The sequence below is a fragment of the Stegostoma tigrinum genome, chromosome 27, assembly GCF_030684315.1.
Source record: "Stegostoma tigrinum isolate sSteTig4 chromosome 27, sSteTig4.hap1, whole genome shotgun sequence".
Classification (NCBI taxonomy): domain Eukaryota; kingdom Metazoa; phylum Chordata; class Chondrichthyes; order Orectolobiformes; family Stegostomatidae; genus Stegostoma; species Stegostoma tigrinum.
This window is the reverse complement of record NC_081380.1, coordinates 30,628,347-30,651,509: the sequence shown is the minus strand read 5'-3', so window position 1 is coordinate 30,651,509 and position 23,163 is coordinate 30,628,347. Positions and strand designations below refer to the sequence as shown.

Sequence of the window (23,163 nt, the reverse complement as noted above, 5' to 3'; positions counted from 1 at the left end):
AGATGGCAGCAATGATGGCAGACATGGTGGAATTGAGTTTTGGTCCCTGGAAGCTGCACCAATAGGTGGCAGTGAGAAAGGACAGGTATAGTGCTGAAATGGATTCTCACCAGAAAGAAGGTTTGCCTTTAGAGAATGCTGATGGGAAGGCGAAGCAAACAAACAAAGGAATTTCTCTGAGATAATGGGAACTGCAGATGCTGGAGAATCCAAGATAACAAAGTGTGAAGCTGGATGAACACAGCAGGCCAAGCAGCATCTCAGGAGCACAAAAGCTGACGTTTCGGGCTTAGACCCTTAATTAGAGCAAAGGAATATCTCATTCCATTTCCCCAGTGTAAACAGTTCTTCATTTCTCCTTCTGCTTGTGTTGACTTGAGGCCAGTCAAATAAAACCCTGCATCATGTTTTTTTGGACCATCCATTGATTTACATCTCATGTCACACTTTGGTGCACAGTTCTAGTGTGTTAGTTTCCAACTGGTCAGATGCCATTTCCTCAGGGGAAAATGAGTAAAAACATTCAAAATGACAATTCTGTTTTTTGTATTGTTACGAAGTTGGGTGGAGTAATTGTGAGGTGGAAGACAGGTAACCAAAATGTGTGGTTCCTTTAAGAGATTTTTGCTTTTGTTTGTACTTAGAAATTTTTAAAAAATGTAGGTCTGTGAGGAGCAGCTGAAGTTACCAGTACAGAGAGCCTCAAAAAGTGAAACTAGTGTATCAAAAAACGCCTTACTGGTGGCAGGCAGAACAACAGTCTTGAACACAACGGGTCAAGCAGCATCAGAGAAGCAGGAAAGCTTGATGTTTCGGGTCAGGACCCTTCTTCATTTCAGGTCCCGACCCAAAACGTCAAGCTTTCCTGCTCCTCTGATGCTGCTTGGCCTGCTGTGTTCATCCAGCTTCACACCGTGTTATCTCAGATTCTCCAACATCAGCAGTTACTGCTATCTCCAAAACAGCAGTCTTGTTCTGATGTTGTGACAATGAGTTTGAATTTGACCAATTAATTTAAAACCAAACTCAAAGCCAATTGAATGTAAGTCTGATGGTCTTGACAACCTGAAATTAATCATATTATAATTTGCTTATATCATTATGGGTACATAAGACAAGAGCATTTGGAAAATTGGAGAGAGCCAACTGCCATCTAAAAGAGAGACCACTGCTACCTGCCAGAGTTAACACCATTCAGCTCTCAGAGAAAGCCCATCTAATTAATCAAAGCCACCACAGTATTTGAGCTCAAAGTCCTTACAGGAGAAATTACAGCAGAATTAGCAGAAGAAAGGCATTTGTGAAGAGACTGGAGACGACAGAATATTCCAGAAGACAGTCTGTGTGAATTTGGAGAGTTTAAAGTTATAATTTATTGCTTCTTATTAATTGGGTTTATAATAGTGGGACTTGTCTTTATTTAAACAGCATTCCAGTAGAATTTAGACCAGTTAGGGAGCAGTTAGTAGTCTAAGGGGGAATTGTCAGGTTGTTAATAATGTTCAAATTAACAAAATTACTGTGCTAAACAAATAAATTGTTTCATGTTACTTGTAAAGTGGAGATCAGGGATTTTCTTTCTTTTAGCCACTCTTTTAACAGGGGAAAGATGTTTCTAGGTGTTTCAGGGGTAATTATTAGAAAGGGAACCTCTGATCCTGTCATAGCAAACTGGGGCTTGTGTTTTAGTATAATTGTCAGAGGGGTTTGGCTTTTCCCATCATAACAAAATATTAGATGCTCAAGTCCAGGATCTCACCAGTTAAAGTATGCGATCTGGATGGATTTGTATACGGGATCTGAATGGATTTGGACAGATTTACATAGATTTAAGAGAGAAAAAAATCTGTTTAATTTTGGTTACTCATGGTAGGTTAAATTAAAAGTGGGGGAAATGGCTCTTAACATTGCTAAAAAGTTTTTGGGGTTTGAAGATGCTTCCCAAATTTCCCAAGAAAGTTTAGAAAGGCAGGGTAAGGATATATTATCACAATTAGCAAGCAGATTAGAATTGGGTTTAACTCAGAATAAAAGGAAAGTTGAAATCATAATGGAGTTAGTCAAGCAATTAGGCAAGTGCAGCAGAATTAGAAAAACTTAGATTGCAAATGAGACAAGTAGAGTTAGAGAATGAAAGGAAGGCAAGGGAGTTTGAATTACAGTTACAAACAGAATAAAGGGGGAAAAAAAGCCATGTTAGAAGACAAAGAAAGGGAGAGGAGATTCTTAGCTGAGCAAAAAGAAAGAGAGGGAGAAAGAGAGAGAGCTTGAACTTCAGAAGTTGCAAATTGAACAGGAAGGTCATTTTTAAAGGATGGAGATGAAGGTGAAATATAGGTTTAGTAAGGACGAGTGTGATGTTGAACAAACCCATCACAGCTAAAGCCGTGGTAGGAATATATGCAAATGTTAAAACAGCGCCAAAATTTGGTGCAAAAGAAGTGACACTTTTGGGATATAACATTGGACATGGAAGGATGGGGAACATAAGGATGAAGGCCATTGGGGAATTTCTAAGACCATCCTCAAAATAAAAGAGGTATTTTGATTTTTGGGACTGAGTGGATTCTTCCTAAAGTTTGTGCTGAACTTTAGTAGTGTAGTGGCACCACTGACGATTTGCTAAAAAAAACCCCACAATATTTTGGTGGACAGAACAATGCCAGGAAGCATTTAGAATTTAAAAGCCACATTAACGACTGCACCGGTTTTACCCACACTAAATTTCTCAACCTTTTAAAGACGCTATCAATTCCAGTAATATAGGGGTTGGAGCTGTGTTGACGCAGGAGAATGATGGTGGAATTGAAAGGCCAACTGGACATTCTTCGAAGAAACTCATATTCATCAGAGAAAATACTCTGCTGTTGCAAAAGAATTATTGAGTTTGATACGGCTCTTGCAACAGTTTAAGGTCTATGTCATGAACAATATTTCAGAGTTGGTTTGTATAGAGGCCACAACCCTCTCACCTTTTTGGAAAAATTTGAGGGCATTAACACAAGACTATTTTGTTGGAGTCTTACATTACAAGCTTTTAACTTACAGATTGTACATGTTGCGGGATGGAAAAATGTTGCTGCAGATGCGTTATCATGGGTTTAAAGAAAATGTGTAGATAAGATAGAACCAGTACAGTCCAATGTTATATATATATTTGCTTTAGTATGAAAGATATAACTTTAAAGTATTGAATTATATATTTTGTGGTAATATTGTTAAGGTTTAGAAAAAAAATGAAGCCATCTCCGTACCTCCCCACCCATACTCTCCTCTCTACCTACCTTCTTCTCTACCCATCTTCAGTCCGCCTCCCCCCCTCCCTATTTATTTCAGAATCCTTTCCGCATCCCCCTTTTCTGATGAAGGGTCTAGGCCCAAAACATCAGCTTTTATGATCCTAAGATGCTGCTTGGCCTGCTGTGTTTATCCAGCTCCACAATTTGTTATCTTCTTTTCATAATGATGGTTCCTTTTTTCCCCCCGTAAGGAGAGAGGCGTTACAAAGTTGGGTAGAGTAATTGTGAAGGGTCTAGGCCCGAAACATCAGCTTTTGTGCTCCTGAGATGCTGCTTGGCCTGCTGTGTTCATCCAGCTTCACACGTTATTATCTACGCTAAAATGTGTGGTTCCTTTAAGAGATTTGTGCTTTGTCTGCACTAGTCAATGTGAATTGTTACTGCATTTGCATTTAATAGGATGAGAGTGAGATAATAGCATCCTTTAACTTTGATGTTGCAATTTGGATTTCCAAACAACATATCAGCAGACATTTCCAAGCACTTGGTCAAGGAGTTCTGAAAGCATAACCTATCTATATTTTTCAGGAGTTCCCCTTCATGTATACTGCAACAATGGCCGCTTTGATAGCAATATATACTACTTAAAAAATATTGTATGGCATCTATTTACTGTTCACAAATCTTACTGTCTCGTATTGTAACTTAAGTCAAGCTTTTCTCTGAACACTTACCATTTTAAACTTTAATGTCACCTTTATCCATTCACTTTTCCTGTCAACTGACTCAATATAATTCCAGCACTGACTGCTAGACGACTATGTGCTGCAAATTCAAGAAATTTCACTCTTAACTCTGCTGTGAAACTGTATTTTTGTAAAAAAAAACTCCATATTCTGCACAGATTGGGGTCAATAGCATTGGCAATTTATCATCCCTAACTAACAATCCTTTACTATATTGGTGCTGGTTTAATTTAGTCAAATCCAGGAACTGTTTGCAGCTCCAAACACGACAGCCAGTATACTTTGCACATGCAAATAAAGGGTGACTTGGTGACGCGATACCAGCATCTGTGCAGTTATTTCAGTGGCACAGTGTCATTCCTCCTTTTATAATGCTCTTGTGAAGTGCAGTGGGACATTTCATTACATTAAAAGTGCTCCAGGTTAGCGTCCTAGGCCCAACCATCTTCACCTGCTTCAACGACTTCCCTCTATCATAAGGTCAGAAGCGGGGAGGTTTGCTGACTATAACACAACATTCAGTGCCATTTGCAACTCCTTAGATACTAAAGCAGTCCATATTCAGATGCAACAAGATCTGGACTATATACAGGCTTGGACTGACAAGTGGCAAATAAAACTCATGCCACAAAAATGCCAGGCCAATCTAACCACCGCAAGATCATTGAATCCTGCACTATCCATATCCCTGAAGTTACTGTTGACCAGAAATGACTCATCATATAAATAGTGGCTACAAGAAGAGGTCAGTGGCCAGGAATATCGCAGCAAGTAACTCATCTCCCAAGTCCCCAAAGCCTATTTACCATCTACAAGGCACAATCAGGATCAGTGCAGCTCCAACAACACTCAAGAAGTTTGACACCTTCCAGGAAAAAGCAGCCTGCTTGATTGGCACCACAGCCACATGCATTCACTTTCCCTCCACCAGTGCTCAGTAGTTGACGTAGTGTGCACGATCTACAAGATGCACGACATCTTCCAAATCTATGACCACTTCCATTTAAAATGGAAAATGGCAACAGATCCATAGGAACACCTCCACCTGCAAAATCCCCTCCAAGCCAGTCACCATCCTAACTTGGAAATATGTCGTTCCTTCACTGTAAAATCCTGGAATTCTCTTCCTAAGGGCATTGCGGGTCTACCTACAGCACATGGACAGCAGTAGTTCAAGAAGCCAGCTGATCTTCATCTTCATAACAGCCACTAGAGATGGGCAATAAATGCCAGCCAGCCAGCGATGCCCACATCTCACAAGTGAATTAAAAAATTACAGAAATTTGTTGTTACTGTTGTTGATACAACAAAATATAAATTGAGTTCTTTTGTATCAGCTGTGGGTCAGTTTGCAACACTTACACCTCTTGATTTACTCAGTTGTGGGTTCAAATCCTACTCCAGATTAGAGTACAATATTCCAGGCTGACAATCTGGTGCAGTCCTGAGGAAGTGCTGCAAGTTTGGAGGTGCTGAATTCTGAATGAGAGGTTACGTGAAAGAACCTGCTATTTTGAAAAAAGAGCAGGATAGGATAGTCATCACTGGTATCCTGGCTAATACCTATCCCTCAATCAACATCAGGAAAAAGATTCCCTAATCATTATCTCTGTTGTTGCGGGACTACTTTTCTGTCGATTTTGGTTGCCATAATTCCAACATTACAAATTGAGCACATTTTATGTCATAGGCAGTAATATGCTTTGGGACATCCTGAGGTCATGAAAAATGCTAGATAAACATACTTGGGAGTCCAGCAATCTTGAAAGGCACCATAACTTGTGGAACACCTATGCTCAGTTCACACTAAACAATGGCCTCCTCTACGTTGGGGAAACCAAGCAGAGACTTGGGGACCGCTTTACAGAACACCTACGCTCGGTTCACACTAAACAACTGCACCTCCCAGTCACGAACCATTTCAGCTCCCCCTCCCATTTCATAGATGACATGTCCATCCTGGACCTCCTGCAGTGCCACAATACCACTTGAAGGTTGCAGGAACAGTACCTCATATTCCGCTTGGGAACCCTGCAGCCCAATAGAATCAATGTGGACTTCACAAGCTTCAAAATCTGCTCGCCCCCTCCCACATCCCAAAACCAACCCAGCTCGTCCCCACCTCCCTGACCTGTCCTTCCTCCCACCTATCTCCTCCTACCTCAAGCCCCACCCCCATCTCAAAACTACCAGCCTCATCTCACCCCCTTGACCTGTCTGTCCTCCCTAACTCCCCACCTACACTCATTTTACTGGCTCCACCCCCGCCTCTCTAACCTGTCCATCTCCGCTCCACCTATCTTCTCCTTATCCATCTTCTATCTGCCTCCCCCTCTCTCCCTATTTATTTCAGAACCCTCTGTCCCTCCCCCATTTCTGAAGAAGGGTCTAGGCCCGAAACGTCAGCTTTCCTGCTCCTCTGACGCTGCTTGGCCTGCTGTGTTCATCCAGCTCTACACCTTGTAATCTCTGGCACCATAATAATGCAAGTCTCTTTTCAATGACATTAGCTGACACTTCCCACTTGCATTATACTTGTACACTCGTACTTACTAGTACTCATCCTGACGTTTCTCAGCCCTCTTTGGGCAAATGTTAGTATTTCTTACTCATAAAAACACTCTAGGGAAATATTAAATAAATTACCATAACACTGTTTCATTAACTTACACGTGTAGAAACAATAACTGAAACACTAATGTGCTATTTTCCTGGAACTTTTTCAGCTGGGATATTAGCAAATTTTAGAAAGGAATTTTGCAACTTAGTGGAGAAACTGCATGTATTGTTTGACAGACATGATGTTTACCCCCAGCATTTTAACGGTTTTAATTTATATACGCTATTTATAAATGAAGGGCCAAGAAAAGATGGAGAATTTTACAATTATTTTCATTAAATTTTCCACTTGGAGGTTTAATTCATCTTAAACTTTATATACGGTTGGTGCTGTCATGGAGCTGAATATGCACAGTTGGAAACACATCAAGTTCTTTATTCCAAACTTAATTTAATCTGAGAACACACAGTGCAAGCAGCATGAGAGAGACTTCATTTCTCACATTCTCTTTCACACTCCATGTCAACCAAATAGACCTTGCGGTTGTCAGTTTGCATTTGGGATAGTGTCAGCAAATGTCTGTGGGAGCATAAGCAAACTGCCTCTCAGAAATATGTTTGCAAGTGCACATTGACTGTCATCACACTCCATTGTCATGGGTTAAGTATTCCTCGTTATTGCATGCTTTTTCTTGTTCACTCGTCCTGCAAGAGAATCCAAGAGCTTTGATGGCAAAGAACAAAATTTACTTATTATTGAAGAACACACCTTATTTCAAGTATGGTTTGCTATTACTAATGAGAATGGGTGTAACGCCACCTTCTGGAAGAAATCAGATGCATTGGGCCAAGAGAGCAAATAGAAGAGATTGCGCAAGAAGTAAATACAATATGTAAGCATTTCTGAAGAGTCTAGGCCCAAAACGTTGGCTTTCCTGCTCCTCTGATGCTGCTTGGCCTGCTGTGTTCATCCAGCTCCACACCTTGTTATCTCTGAAAGTATTATGATTCTTTATAGGAAATAGGATTCTACAAAACAAAAGTATCTGGTCAGATAGATTTTGAAGTATGTGAGCCTCAAGTCCCTGAACTAATGACTATGTTTCCAGGAAATAAGCTTAAACCTGCAAGAAAACTGATGCACAGTATCATCATATTTCAAATACTGGAGACAGCGGATAATATTGTTAATTAACACGGCAAAAGGTTTGCCTAGCAGTGTATTTTTGCTCTGATTTCATTAGCAGTTCTACTGTCCAGAATTATTAGTTTCACTATATTTATAGTTCTACTATTCTACTGACCTATGTCCTACTGCAGTTAGTTGGTATTGTTATTATTCTTTACCACACCACCAAGTTTGACATCTTTGGCAAATATCTCAACAACCTGGAATAAAGACTAGCATTGTATTAACCTTTCTAATTATTTTCTGGAACTGGTCATGACAGGTTCATGAGATTTTAATGATCTTTAAATGAATAACTCAGGAGTTTTTGGAAATCCACTGTTTCTAGCTTTTTCACTACTTACATAGCAGTCTGTTTCATTCTTTTGAGGCACAAAGTTGATTAGCTCTCACTTGCCTCCATTAAAATCAATTTGCCACAAATATCGACCATTTAGTCTGTTATCTCCATATAATTTGATACTTCTATCTATTCTACTTCAATCTATCCTTGCACTATTGTCAGATGTAAGCCTTACAGTCATTCTACATTTTATCATCCAAGTCATTAATAAGGTTAATCCCCAACACTGATCCTGTGGGCCACCATTAGTTGCATCTTGTCAACTGGAGTGAACAACCATTATTTCTGTTCTCTGTTGCTTCTCACTCAGCCAATTTCTAACTAAGTAAATAATTTGCTTTCAATTCCATTTGGTTCAATTTAAGGGAAGCAACCATTTAAGAGGGACTTTACCAATTCCCTTCTAGAAGTCCATGTAAATAATATCCTGAGTTAACATTGACCAGAACCTGGATTGGACCAGCCCTACAAACACTGACTGTAAGAGGCTAGGAAGTCTGAGGGGAGCAATGCACATCCTGACTCCCCAAGCCTGCCCCCCATCTGCAAAGCACTAGTCAGAAGTGTGATGGAATATTCTCCATTTTCTTGGATAGGTGCAGCTTCAACATTATCAAAAAGATCCAAAGCATCCAAACCAGCCATCTCAACTGGGACCCAATCCAACACATTCACTCTCAACCACCATGCATTTGGCAGCAGAGTGTGCCATCCACAAAGTGCAATGCAGCAATGTGGCAAGTCATCTTTGACTGCACCTCCAACACCTGCAACTTAGACTAGAAGGTCGAGGATAGAACATGCATGGGAGTGTTGTTACAAACTAAGTACTACCCCAACTTTACCTCCACACCTTGGAACTACATGGATAGGCTGTGCCAGGATCAGAATCCTTCAACTCTCTTCCTAAGAGGACAGTGAGGACCACAGCAATCAGACTGCTGCACTTGAAGAAAGCAGCTTAGCACCAACTACTCAAGGGCAGTTAGGGATAGGCAACAAATGTTGACTTGCCAATCATGCACATAATTCACAAATGTATTTTTTAAAAATCCCTTGTACTTAAAACAAGATCAGATTAATCAGGCATGATCTATCCTCTACAAATCCATGCTGACTTTTTCTGATCAGCCAATAGTTTGAGGTCTTGGGTCACTCTACCCTTAATTATAAACTTTAGCAGATCCCTGAGAACAGAGTTTAGGCCAACTGGTCTATATTTATCTGGTTTTGCCCTCAGCTTCTTTAAACAGCAGATTGATACATGAAATTTTCCAATTTAAATGAAATATTTCTGAAGCAAGAGTACTTCTGAAGATTACAGTTATGCACTTACAGTATTCCCAGCTACCATAGGTCACAGTGTTTAAATTGATCCAGTGTATAACTCCAGTTTCTCAGTGTCAAAAATAATGCATTTGCATATATTCACTATGTCATTCAATCCCCTTTTCAGCTGTGAAACACTAAACTTGCATATATATTGCACATCCAAGAAATGCATTTTTCTTACTCTAAGTTGTCTTATGCAATCAAGCTGATGTTACAGGCTATGCTGCAAAGATGGTATATGGAAGATTTAAATACCCAAACAGGGCAGACCATGCAAGGGATGAGCAGAAATGTGTCCTGCACCAAAAAGAAATAAGTACTAAGCTGCTTTCAAGCAAAAGGTCATAACAATTGTTAAGACCATAAGATTGGAGCAGAATTAAGCCATTCAGACCACTGGGTCTGCTTCGTTATTCAATGAGATCATAGCTGCTCTGATAATTCTTAACTGTACTTTTCTGCCTCCTCATAAACCTTGATTCCTTGACTGATTAAATATCTCTGTCTCAATAATTCAGTAACTCGGCCTCGCATGCCCTCTGCAGTAAGGAATTCTACAAGTTCATCATCTTGTGGAAATAAATTCCTCATCTCATTCTTAAATGGGTAACCTCTTATCTGAGATTATTCCCTCTGGTACTAATCTCTCTCAAAAGGAAAAACAATATTTCTGAATCTATGTAGTCAAGCCATAGAGTCATAGAGATGTACAGCACAGAAACAGATCTTTTGATCCAACTCATCAGTGTTCACCAAGTATCCTGAATAAATCTATTCCAATTTTCCAGCATTTGGCCCAGATCACTTTAAACCCTTCCTATACATAAACCCATCCAGAGATAATGGGAACTACAGATGCTGGAGAATCCAAGATGATAAAGTGAGAGGCTGGATGAACACAGCAGGCCAAGCAGCATCTCATGAGCACAAAAGCTGACGTTTTGGGCCTAGACCCTTCATCAGATCTCTGATGAAGGGTCTAGGCCCAAAACGTCAGCTTTTGTGCTCCTGAGATGCTGCTTGGCCTGCTGTGTTCATCCAGCTTCACACTTTATAAACCCATCCAGTTGACTTTTAAATGTTGTAATTGTACCAGCCTCCACCACTTCCTCTGGCAGCTCATTCTATACACACACCACCCTCTGAATGGAAAATGTTGCTCCTTAGGTCCCTTTAAATCTTTCCCTTCTCACCTTAAACCCATGCCCTCTCATTCTCAACTCTCCCAACCCAGGGAAAAGACCTTATCCACATACCCTATCCATGCCCCTCATAATTTTATAAACTTCTATAAAGGCACCCCTCAGCTTCTGAACTGCTTCTAAATCCAGTATATCTTTTCTTAGATAAAAAAGGACCAAAACTATTCTCAGCATTCTTGTTGTGGTCCGACTGGTGCTTGCACAATTTAGCAAAACCTCCCCATTTGTATCCTCCATTCTCTTTGAAATAAAGACCGACATTTCATTTGCCTTCCCCATTACCTGCTGAATTTGTATGCTAGTCTTTAATGATTTATGCACAAGTACTTCCAAATCCCTTTGTACTGTAGTTTTCTGCAGTCTTTCTCCATTTAAATAATCTTCAGCTCCTCTATTCTATCTGCTGAAAGGATTACCTCACATTTTTCCATATTATATTTCATCTGCCAAGAATTTGTCTACTTGTGCAACCTGTCTTTGTCACTAAGCAGTTTCTTTGTGTCATCCTCATGACTGGTCTTCACACCTATTTTCATGGCATCCACACACTTGGATATACTTCTATAATTTCTTCATCCAAGTCATTATTCTATATTTGTAAATAATTGTGGCTCAATCACTGATCCCTGTGGAACTCCACTAGTTGCAGATTGCTATCCTGAAAATGTTCCCCTTATCCCTTCTGTCTTATATTAGTTATCCAATCCGCTATCCACGCTAATACGTTACCACCAACACCATGTGGTCTTAACTTATTAGGTCCCCAAACCTGTGCTAGCTTATCAAACACCTTCTGAAAATCCAAAGATGTTACATCCACCGTTTCCCCTTTATTTATCTTGCTTGTTACCTCCTCAAACAATTCTAATAACATTCTGAAGCACAATTTCTTATTGTGAAACCATATTGACTCTGTTTATATCAAGTATTTGTAAATGCTCTGCTGTTACATCCTTTATAATACTCATTAATATTTCTCAATAATAAACTTTAAATTAACTGGTCTACAGTAACATTGTTTTTTTTGTCCTTTTTTAAAAGCATCAAATAACTGTAATTCTAAGCTACAGTGATTTGATTAGTGAAAATTGTATAAGGACGTAACAGGGTGAGATTAGTCCTGAAGATGTCCATGATCATTGTGTTAAATGAATAGGGACCAACCTTTAGCCTGGCCTTGCAAAGTAGACATGGGAATGGATCCTCAACAACTGTCAAAATGATTCCTTTATCAGCAGAAATACAAAACATATTATGTATATGGATTAAGTGGATCAAATCAAACCAGAGTCCAGCAAAGATGTCAGACAACAGGTAGTTGTAATATAGAATAAACCAGTTGAATGAATTGTAGTCACAGAATCCCTACAGTGTGGAAGCAGGCCATTCAGCCCATTAAGTCCACACCAACCTTCCAAAGACCCTACCCATTTCCTGTATTTCCCATGAATATTCCACATAGCCAGCACATCCCTAGACCCTGTCAACATGACCAATCCAACTAACCTGCACATCTTTAGGCTGAGGAAAGAAATCAGAACACTTGGAGGAAACCCAACCAGACATAGGGACAATGTCTGGAGTTTGCACAGTTGCTCGAGACTGGAATTGAACCTGGGTCCCCAGCACTGAGTTGGCAGTGCTAACCATTGAGCACTATGGCACTCTAAGTGTTGCAACAGAAAATCATGATTGCTGAAAGACCATCAAGAGACTCAAAGCCAAAACAAACAAATTTTAGCAATTCATTCTCAGACAATAGCATAAATATGACTACCCATTGTTACATTGGCAACACAGACGTGTGTCCAATATTTCATATTCAGGGAAGGCAATGGCAATCTCACAAGGCCAGTAATCCAGAACCCCAGAATAATGTTCTGGAGTCATGGCTTTGAATCCAACCTTGGCAAATAATAACATCTGAATTTTATTTAAAGAAAAATCTAAAATAAAAAGCTGGCCTAATAATGATCATCTAACCATTCTGAATTATGGTAGGACAGATATCAAACAAAAAATGGTGAGTCAGAACAAGAAAGCTTGGCGTTATGGTGCAATGTAAACAACCACTCTTTCAATGACATCAGGACAAACAAACTGATCATTAACTTCGTAAGAAAGAGGTGGACACTCCATCGACATCAATGGAGTTGAGGTGGAGAGGGTTGAAAGTGTCAAGTTCCCAGGAGTGACAATAACCAACAACCTTTCCTGGACTTGCCATGTAGATGCAACAGTCTACAAGGCACAACAATGTCTCTCCTTCCTCAGATGGCTTACGAAATTTGGCAAGTCCCTAAAGACCTTCACCAATTTTTACAGAGGCACTGAAGAAAGCATACTATCCTGTGCATAAAGGCATGGTATGGCAACTGCTGCGCCCCGGACTGTAAGAATCTACAGAAGGTTGTGTGCACAGCACAGACCATCTCAGAAGTCAACCTTCCATCCATGGGCTCTATGTACACTCTTCAAATCTGTGGTAAGGCTGCCAAAAAAAGTACCCCTCCCAACTCCCATAATGCTCTCCTACAACCTCTTCCCTCAAGCAGAAGATACAGAAGCTTGAAGACACACAAGAATAGCATCTTCCCTGCTGTTATTAGACTAATGAACGGACTCTCTAACTTCAAATAACGTTGATCTTGCTTTGCGCACCTCCTACGCAATGTAATGTATGCCTCGCTCTGTCTAAGCATCCTTTGATCTCCATGTCCTTGTTTGCTATGATCTGCCTGTACTGCTCGGAAAACAAAGTTTTTCACTGTACTTAGGCATATATGACTACAATAAATCAAATCAAATCAAATCTTGAGCAACTCATTTCCTGGTTTCCTTTAAATCTCAGGTCCAGGGTTAGTTGGTTGGCTCCAAACTAAATTAGCTATTGTGCCCTTAGGAGAAATTATCTACTTCCTTGAAATAAATAGGTTCACCCCGAGTTCAGAGAATCCATAGGAAGGTCAGACCAGTTATCATTTTCTCAATTTGGTGATGTGGGAAGCTTCATTCTGAAATCAGCTTTGTCTGGTCCTATTATATGCACAGGTAGGTGACCATATAGTGGGAAGTGAATCAACAGGGAAAGAAACCTACGCTGCTGTCTGACCCAGCCATGAGTCTTCACTGCTACTGCCTCTGCTATTTGGTTTCAAGTATCTTTGGACATCAGAGTTTGTCTAAGAAAAATAAACAAATAGCAAAATTCACAGCTGATCGTGGAGAAACCCATGTTGGGAAAACACAGCAGGGGAGGAGTTAAGTGACTAGGTTTTTTTTATAAATAAATAGTAAGGGTTTAAGACATATATAGGCCAAATGAGACAAGATTTAGACATGGTATCAGGTTGGCATGGATGAGTTGGACTGAAGGATCTGTTTCTGTGCTGTATATCACTATTACTCTATGATTTTTGTTCATTGAATTTAACACCTCAAAATCTAGATCTTTACATAACAGCAACATTTGTGTGGGAATCATACCAAGATCTTGCTTGCTGAAAGATTCAGAAATCCCAAAAAGGTGACAACCATTTAGTATGATAATGAAACATGAGGCTGGATGAACACAGCAGGCCCAGCAGCATCTCAGGAGCACAAAAGCTGATGTTTCGGGCCTAGACCCTTCATCAGAGAGGTCTCTGATGAAGGGTGTAGGCCCGAAACGTCAGCTTTTGTGCTCCCGAGATGCTGCTGGGCCTGCTGTGTTCATCCAGCCTCACATTTTATTATCTTAGATTCTCCAGCATCTGCAGTTCCCATTATCACTGAACCATTTAGTATGACTTCGTTCACAATTTTTGAAAGAAGGTTTGCCATTAGTTGAACACCAAAATGTTTGTCAGCATACAGGATTGACACACCTCTTTAAGCAGGGTCACAGAACATTTAAAGTCCAAGTGAAACACTGGAATAGATAAATGGGGCTTTGGCTTAATGTTTCATCTTGAACAAGTTCCAGTCTTACCAGTTTAAGCATTACAACACTGGATATCTGAGCTTATTTGTGTTTACTGAGGAGGATCATCATATTTAATTTTGACACTTGCAGGAGTCATCTGGATATTGGTGAATATCCATGCAACCCTGACCAGTGATTACTCTGGTGTTATGTTTGATAATGGTCCTTTGAAGTCCATTGGAACATTTTACTTTGGATAAATTAGAGTTGTTCCAAAGTATTTCTGCTGTCCCAATTTTAGTTATTCTTAAATAAAAGTAGTGTAAAGGATACTTACTTAAAATATACGCATTTCTAAGATTGTAGGATGCAGGCCCTCAAGCTCTGATGACTTGTCTCCCTACAATCATAATAGTATGCTCAGTAATTTATCAACAGTGATGATGATTGCTCTAAGTTCTTTTCCTATAACCTCTGGATTACCTATTATATAGAGATGGTACTACTGTCCTCCACTGTGAAAATAGTAATTTAGTGACGCTGCCATTTGTATTCTCTACTCATTACTCACAGTGTCATCCTGCAAGGGGCCAATATTTACTTTAGTTAAATCTTCTCTTTTATGTATGTACTTACTTAGACATAATCTTGTGCAGTATGAAATTAGATTTTCTGCCATGATTCCAGAAAAATGGTACGCTTCCAATTATCGGGCTAGGTTAGCTGTAGGGTTCAATGTCTACTAGTAGTTCTCTAATAAGGAAGACATGGTCAAGCCAATCCATGTTATTGTTCAAAGATGGGTGTCACTGAAAATGATAAACAAATACAAAGGGGTATGGGGTGGTGGTGACAATTAGTAGATCAAATTAACAAAGAGCAGAGTACACAAATTCCGCAGTTACAAACGGATAGGGTAGCTCGGAGCCATAAAACAGAGAATTTCAGTGTGTTAAGTAAATGGTGGTAATGACAAGTAAAGACACCATAATCTTACCAGACCACAGGGCTGTTCTCTCCTTAGAGAGATGACAAGTGGTGGTTTAACCTAAGGGTCACCACACCTCAAGTGAAGGGAGAGGTTGAGAAGGAAAATCCTTCATGGTGACCTTAATCAGCAAGCAAATTGAATCCAAACCATTGATATCACTCTGCATTGAGGGTGTCCAGCCAATTGAGCTAATTGACCGCCAGTGGCAGTGGTTACAGAATAGACATCGGATTTCTTTTTAATTGACCAGGAAGCCACTATGGGGAGTATGATAGAGTTCTAGTTTACAGGTGATGAAAATGTGCATGAGGTACATATAGAGCCATACTACTTGCAATTTATTGTGGTGAAAAGGTGCACTTTTTTGTGATGGATAGAATATGGGGTTTATATTTTAATATAATCAGGATGCAGTTTTTTGTCTTGCAAATAAAACTGAATGAAGTTTTAAACATGGATTGATCTTTACTGCCAGTAACTCTTAATTTTGTATTTCAAATTTGACTGAGCCATGCTTTTTCTTTGTCGTTGCATTAACATTCTGAATAAGTAAAAAACAAATTCATCCTCAAAATAAAAATTTATTAATTTTGTAACAAGAACATTGTACTTCATACAACAGTGCATTACTTCACATTAAGCAACATAGCACACTTGCAATAAAAAATTAATTCGGACAGTGGAACATCCCATAATGAAAAATAGCAGAGTGACAGTCCAACATGAAGTGCTGGACTGATTAAGCTTAATGAAGTGAAAATTACAGACTGCAAAAAGCCTGTGGAACAAAATAAATCTTCATTCTAAACATTTTGTTCAGATTTATTTGAAGTCATGGTCACGACTTGTGCCAAAACAAATATTTCTTACGACAACAGACATGAAAGATGGTGCCATAAGGCTTTAAAAAATGTACCAAATTTTTAAAAGCTAGGTACTGTGGTATTCATACTACTGTATTACAAAAACAAAGACTTAAAAGTGAAGTTGTATCCACACAGCACATGCAGTCACAATTTACAATTTTGTTGAATAAACAAATGGCATAAAAATCAGTTTCACTAGAATGAACCAAATGTGAAAGCTGAATGCCAAGGCAACAGACGGCACCTACACAGCACGTAGGGTACAGCTATAAGTTAAGAAAATGTACGGCTCCAATATTCACAATGTAAACAATATAATAATCACATTTAAAAAAACATATAAAAATGCCCTTTAAAAGTTGTTGAACTGCAGTGGTTTAAAAAACAAAATTCCAACAGCAGGCTCCAGACTTTTGACACCTGTATTCAAACTCCGAGCATCAATTTGCTGTCTGGTCCTCCTAGCAGCTAATTTCACATCATGTTCTAGGCAAAATTCATTTGGTTATCAGTCTAATCTCTTACTTTAATTTACAATGGAAGCCATAATTAGACAAAAATATGGATATACAGCAGTACTAGGAGCTTGTTGGGATTACAGTTTGTACAAAAAAAACAGTAAAAAACTTTGAAAACCCTGTCATTTAGATTTTTTTTGAAAGCAGTGATGATTTAGGGTTAACACAGGTAAGAATCTTTATTAAGGACCTTGGAACCAAAATGACTCAACACCCCACCAATCTAAGCAATTGTGCAAGTTTATCCCAACTGGCTATGTGTGCTACAGTTTGATAATGACTTGAGCTAGGTTCAGTACACAGATGAAATGCAACTGCAAAACAGTAATGAAAAAAAACGGCATAATCAATCTATTCTACTTGAACAGTCACCTGATCAAAAATGTAAGTAAGTGATGATGGCTTACCCACTACCACCGCCATGCCCCATCCCCCCCACCCCAGAAGAGACAGAAATATACTCAGAGAAAAGAAACACGAACAAGAGAAAACATTTTTTAATCCAAGAAAAGCATGTTATGCAGATTTCCAAAAGCACAAATGTGGCTCTCTCGGGGACACACAGCACATTATGCTAGTTATAGCTGGAACCCAAAATTTTATTTTGCTCTTTTACTATGATTTCATAGACCACAGAATCCCTACAGTGTGGATACAGCCCATTCAGCCCGCAAAGTTCAAACTGACCCCCAGAGCATCCCACCCAGGTCCATTCCTCTAATAACCCACCTAATCTACATATCCCGAACATTATGGGCATTCCAGCACAACCAATCTACCTGGCCTGCATTACTTTGGATTATGGGTGGAAACCAGAGCATTTGGAGGAAATCCATGCAGACATGGGGAGAACATGCAAACTCTACACAGACAGTCACCTTTGGGTAGAATTGAACCTGGGTTCCTGGTGTTGCAAGGCAGCAGTGCTAATCACTGAACCACCGTGCTGCCCTAACATTAATCTTAATTAATTCCAAATATCTTGTTTTAGACTATTTAGGTTTTCCAAAAGCAAAATTCTCAAGTGGATAGATTGGTTGAATCAATTATGTTTCTGCTCAGTATTTTGTACTAATTATATAGCAACTATTTATTAAAAACGATAATACATCCAGGATGTCCCATTTAAACTGGAGGACATACTAATAATGGGTTTGACACAGCTAGCAGATCTGGAGAAGCTGGTTGCGTAAAAATCAGATAAATGCTTTAATGTACAGAGCATGAACATTGCTTACAGCTTTCATTACATCAAGTATTAACGTGCAATCTATAGGTGGTACAGAACATCAACAGGACTAGAGGAAAATACAGGAAAACAGTGACAAAATTTAATGTACATGGGAGAAAGTCATTACCACAAGAATACTACTGATATCCTCAAGATAGATCCACAAGCTTCCAGTATAAATTCTTGCCTAGGTATCACAGTTCTAATCAGATGGAGCTGTATTGAATTATTCCTAGCAGAACGGATGTGTACTGATCCAAGGAAAATGCTGACATTCTTACAGCTGTTATGCAACTGAAGTTGTAAATGACATACTGCAATTAAGAGAATTCCAGTTTAAAAGAACTGTTGGCCTTATCAAATGTACTCTCAGGCAGGGGAAAATATTGACCATTATACACGTGGCAGGCATGAAGATAGTAAATTTAGATTCACACCTTCAACAAAATAGAAACAGCCGTACCAGTGATTTCTAAAACTAAAAATTGTTTTCTTTCTTTAAAGAAGTCACATTCAAAAGTGACTGTCCATTAAGGTTAAGGATGAACTTAGGTCCTTCCGATGGGACCAACAGATGGCACTTTAGGAGTAGAATATACAGGAATAATAAAGAAAAAGGCAGATAACAGTTATTATAAGGATTTCCCTGTGAGCGGATGTGGAAGGTCTTATCAAAAGCCCACTGTAGTGTTCAAGTAATAATTCACGTATAATCCTGAATCTAGACCACTTAAAGAATACACAAACTAACACAAAACAACATGTAAACCCATTTCAGTGATGGAAAATTAGAGAAATCAAGGAGGTCAAAAATATCGCAGCTAACAGTCTCTATATAGCCCTGCAAAGACTATTGATCTAAATTTTACATAAAATTAGCTTAAAAATGATTAAGGAACAGTGTGCATCCAAATTCTTTTGCTCACTGTTTCACTACAACACAGAATACACACCAAACGTTTAACAGCCATTTTGCAAGACTACACAATAGGGGGAAGAAATTCATAAGGTCAATATTTTCTCTCAGCAGGAAGATTAGACTGAGGACCTAATGTATGATAGGAAAGCATGTCAATTAATAAGCAACAGGTGACAATGACATTTGTAAAAATAGTACAGAACTTATCACAATGAGCTGTTTTTCCCTGATTTCAATTTAGAGGTATGTTAAACAACAGACTGATAAAGTTAACTATAAGCTTGCTCCATATTAGCTGGTGTGCTCTTTTAAATAAAATTTTGTGGTTGAAGGGTTTAGTTTCACACAACGTTAAGTCAAATACAACTTTGAGAATAAAGAAAGCAAGAACGAACGAATTAAAGAAGCCCAATGTCAGCATGCAATCATTTAAAAAACCCTATATTTAACAATTATATAGAAAACAAATTGTAAAGTGCTTGTTCCATTGAAAACACTTGCCTCTCATAAGGAGGCATAACTTTTGGGCTTAGGGTCACATGGTGTTATACAAAGGATTGGTTGTGCGTTTTCTTTCATTAGCTGCTTTTAATCGCTTTAATGCATGATTTCTATGATGGTGCTGCCGAGGTGCTACAGACATCAGTGGGGTGGGACAGGGTGCATTGGTACCATAAGGGAACAAAGGTTTTATCTGTGGAAGGTTCTTTTCTGTACTTGCCAATGGACACTCTTGGGACTCAACTGCTTTGGCATATTGTACTAAGGGCATCTCCACAGGCTCGCTTTGTGCAATACTTTCTGATGCATTAAGTTGTTCTGAAAAACACACTGTGGGTTGAGGATCTTGGAGAAGAGAAATGGAAACACATTTCTTTTTACTGGGCTCATCTTTCACAGCACATTCAGTTCTATATTCACTTGTATTCTGCACTGCCCATGGTGTAGACTGGATGGAGTCAAGAAATGCTTGGTAAGTTTTAGAATTATCCAACCCCTTTCTAAATAAATCATCCCTTGAAAGCTCCAGGTAACCCAGCTTAGCAATGGATGCTGAGCGTTTAATCTGTGATGGAGTTGTGAGACCTGCTTGCCTTATTTTAGCTTCAATTTCCTTTGACTGTTGCTTACTCATCCCTAGCGTACAACTTAGACATCCTGTACTGTCACTGCTCAGGCCATGGCTAAGATTATGGGTACATTTTTCAAATCTTGACATCTCTTGCAAGTCCCTGACACTTTCATCAAATCTGCTGAAACTCAACTTTAAATCTTCATGACTCAGTAGAGTAAAGCACCCATCACCTCTTTGCCAAGATGTAGTTTTTGTGTCAGCTTCCCGAAGCCCCAAATATTTATCATCAAGGGTCTCCGCATCAGTGTCTGTACTGGATTCTGTGATGCCTTCCAGGTGAAGTACATGTGCTTGATTTTCCAAGCCATTTAATGGCAAACGTGCTGCACCACTAACAACTAAAGCAATTTCATATTCAGAGAAGCTGTCAACTGCATCATCTGGACGACTACCAGATTCGAAGGTCGCTCCTTCAATTTCTTTGTTGTCAGTTTCAGTCAAACTTACGGTGCCCAAAAATGGTAACAGTGGTGAGTGGCATGGAAATTCGGTGGTTTTCACTTCTGTTGTTTTTAGGTCATCTGCAGATTGTACTATGGCCATATTTTCCTTTCCCAGAGATTCAACTTCAACAATTTCCTCCTCTTCTGCTGTCGAGCAAATAGTATCATTGTTTTCTTGAGATGGTGGTTTAACTACATGTGTGTACTCAATTATTTCAACTTTCTTTGGAAGTTGGGTATATGAATCCAGTTCCTGGGAGGTTTCAAAAGAGTGGGTTATCCCAAGTTCCAGAGTGCTCAAAGAGCCAGATTCAGCTTGTTCCAATTCCGGTCTTGGTTCTAACGGATGCTCTATCACATGTGACTGCGAGTCCGAGATCGATTCTTGATTCTGAGATACACAAATCTCGAGAAATAAATGTGGGTCATCATCGATCCTTTCTTTTCTTTTATCATTCAACAAAGGTAACTCAGAAACGATAGCCTCACTCCTATTTGTCACCACTATGTCACAAGCTGTGGCTCCATCAATTCTGGAATTTTTACGGATTGGTAACGTTGCCAATGATTGATGTTCTTGCCCCTGTTTTAATCGTTCTTCAAATTCTTGTGTTGCACGTTTGACTGAGCCCGGGCACCATTTTGGCACTTGTTTTGGCTCTATGCTTCCATCCTGTGTAGACTCTTTAATGGCTGTCTCCTGGCAGTCCTCATAGCTCTTGGCTGTTAAATGCACGTGTTGACATACATCGTCTTTAGCTTCAGACAAATCAGTGGCATTTTTACAGTAATTTTCGCAAATTTTTTCTGAAATGTTGTTGTTTTCAGAAAGCCAATGAAAATCTGCTGGTAGCTCATGAACTGTGTTCCTCTTTGGTGTTTGGACCTGGTTAGTGGTGACACTTTCCATCTTGCTTTGGCACACACCTGAACTCTGGCTGGACTCTATTCCCGTCACAATTTCTTTCACAGAAATGACACTTAAGGACTGAGACCTCGTTAAGGAAGACTTCTTGTTGAACAATGTTGGAACTAGATTTTCCTGTGGAAAACAAAAACTAAATGAGCACAACATATATAATTTATACAATCGCTGCAGAAGTGAGCAAATACGCAGAGAAAGTAAACACTTGATCATAACGGGAAAGGACGAATTTTCAAGACCTTTACACTTTGTCACAAGATGTATATTAAATTACATGATTATAGATGAAAGACAAAAATACTAAAGTCAAAAAAATCCTTTTATTTGAAACTGTCAAATAATCTTTCTCACTATACTACAATGAACACAACAAAACTTGTGTTAAATGGGGAGACAGCAAAGCTTGACTTCCCCCAAACACATTTCCAATTTACATGGTAGAAAACTGATCAGTATAAAGCACAGAAGAATGAGTTTCATTAATAGGAACTGGAATGTACCATACATTAATGTCTAATCATTTAGTAATACAGAACTTGAGCACCGGTTTTAAAAAAAACACGTTTTTATAATTTTTTGTTTCGCACTCAGAATAGTTGGAAGATTACCAAATTTCAAAGGGAACAATAATTTATATACCATGAGAAGGCAGCACTGATTGATTGGTCAAGGCACTGTCTTGGAAAATACACCAGGGTTGGTGGCTCAGCAGCTTCTTTTCACAGTTCCCTTTGAAATTGGACATTCTTACAGTTCTGCACTGATGAGAGCAAGGAAAAAAGCTTTGAGAGCATTTCTCTTTTTTTCAACATTACATCAATTCCAATTTCCCAGATTGCCTCTATTCCCTACAAACTGCTTACCGACGTAGCAGGTCCACATAGGAAGCCACATCCCTAGTCCTGCACTGATCCCTGAATCATGTGGGTATCAAAGACATCTACGTCAGACTCCTGCTCAATGAGTAAAGCTTCACCTTCAACACCATTATCCCCTCCAGACAATCTCAAAAGTCCGTAACCTTGGTCTTGGCTCTGCCCTTTGCAACAGGATCCTCAGCTTTCTGACTCAATGGCAAATCAGTAAAGTTAGGTAACTGCAACTCCTCCACAATAACACTCAACATTGGAAAACCACCCTCCACCTGTCCCAAAGCACGTCCTCAGCAAACTCCCATACTCCCTTTATACCTATAACTGTGTTGTCAAATTCCAAATGAACACCATCAACAAGTGCGCTGACAGTACCAGGATGGTGGGACAAATATCTAACAATAAGTGGAAATAAAGAAGGGAGACAGAGGGCTTGATGAGAGATTTGTTTTCATTGCACTCTCTCTCAACATCAGCAAAACTAAAAAACTGATCATTGACTTTGGAAAGAAAGGAGAGAACATGCCCTCATCTAAATCAGCAGAACTGAGGTTGAGGGTGAAGAACATCCTTGGAGCAACGATAACTGGCAACTTATCCTGGACTTCCCATGTAGGTGTGACAGTCAAGAAAACACAACAACTCCTTTTTCCACAGGAGACTCAGGAAATTTGGTTTGTCCGTAAGGTCCCTCACCAACTTCTACAGATGTACCATTGAAAGCATATTGTCCAACTGCATAATAGCCT

The 23,163-nt window shown here is 39.3% G+C and overlaps 2 protein-coding genes across 4 annotated transcripts in view; one reads left to right on the top strand and one right to left on the bottom strand.

Annotated features, from left to right (window-relative positions):
• The window catches only part of LOC132211014 (uncharacterized), a 29,354-nt gene that overhangs the window by 3,392 nt on the left and 2,799 nt on the right, over nt 1-23,163 (top strand). The gene's annotated exons all lie outside the window — the stretch shown is intronic.
• ssh2a (slingshot protein phosphatase 2a) overlaps nt 16,067-23,163 on the bottom strand; it is a 148,864-nt gene continuing 141,767 nt past the window's right edge. For all 3 annotated transcript variants that reach the window (XM_048556976.2, XM_048556974.2, XM_048556975.2), the window contains one exon: nt 16,067-21,659. In XM_048556976.2, the coding sequence (XP_048412933.2) occupies nt 19,575-21,659 (2,085 nt within the window). In that variant the 3' untranslated portion in view covers nt 16,067-19,574. The remainder of the gene's footprint in view (nt 21,660-23,163) is intronic.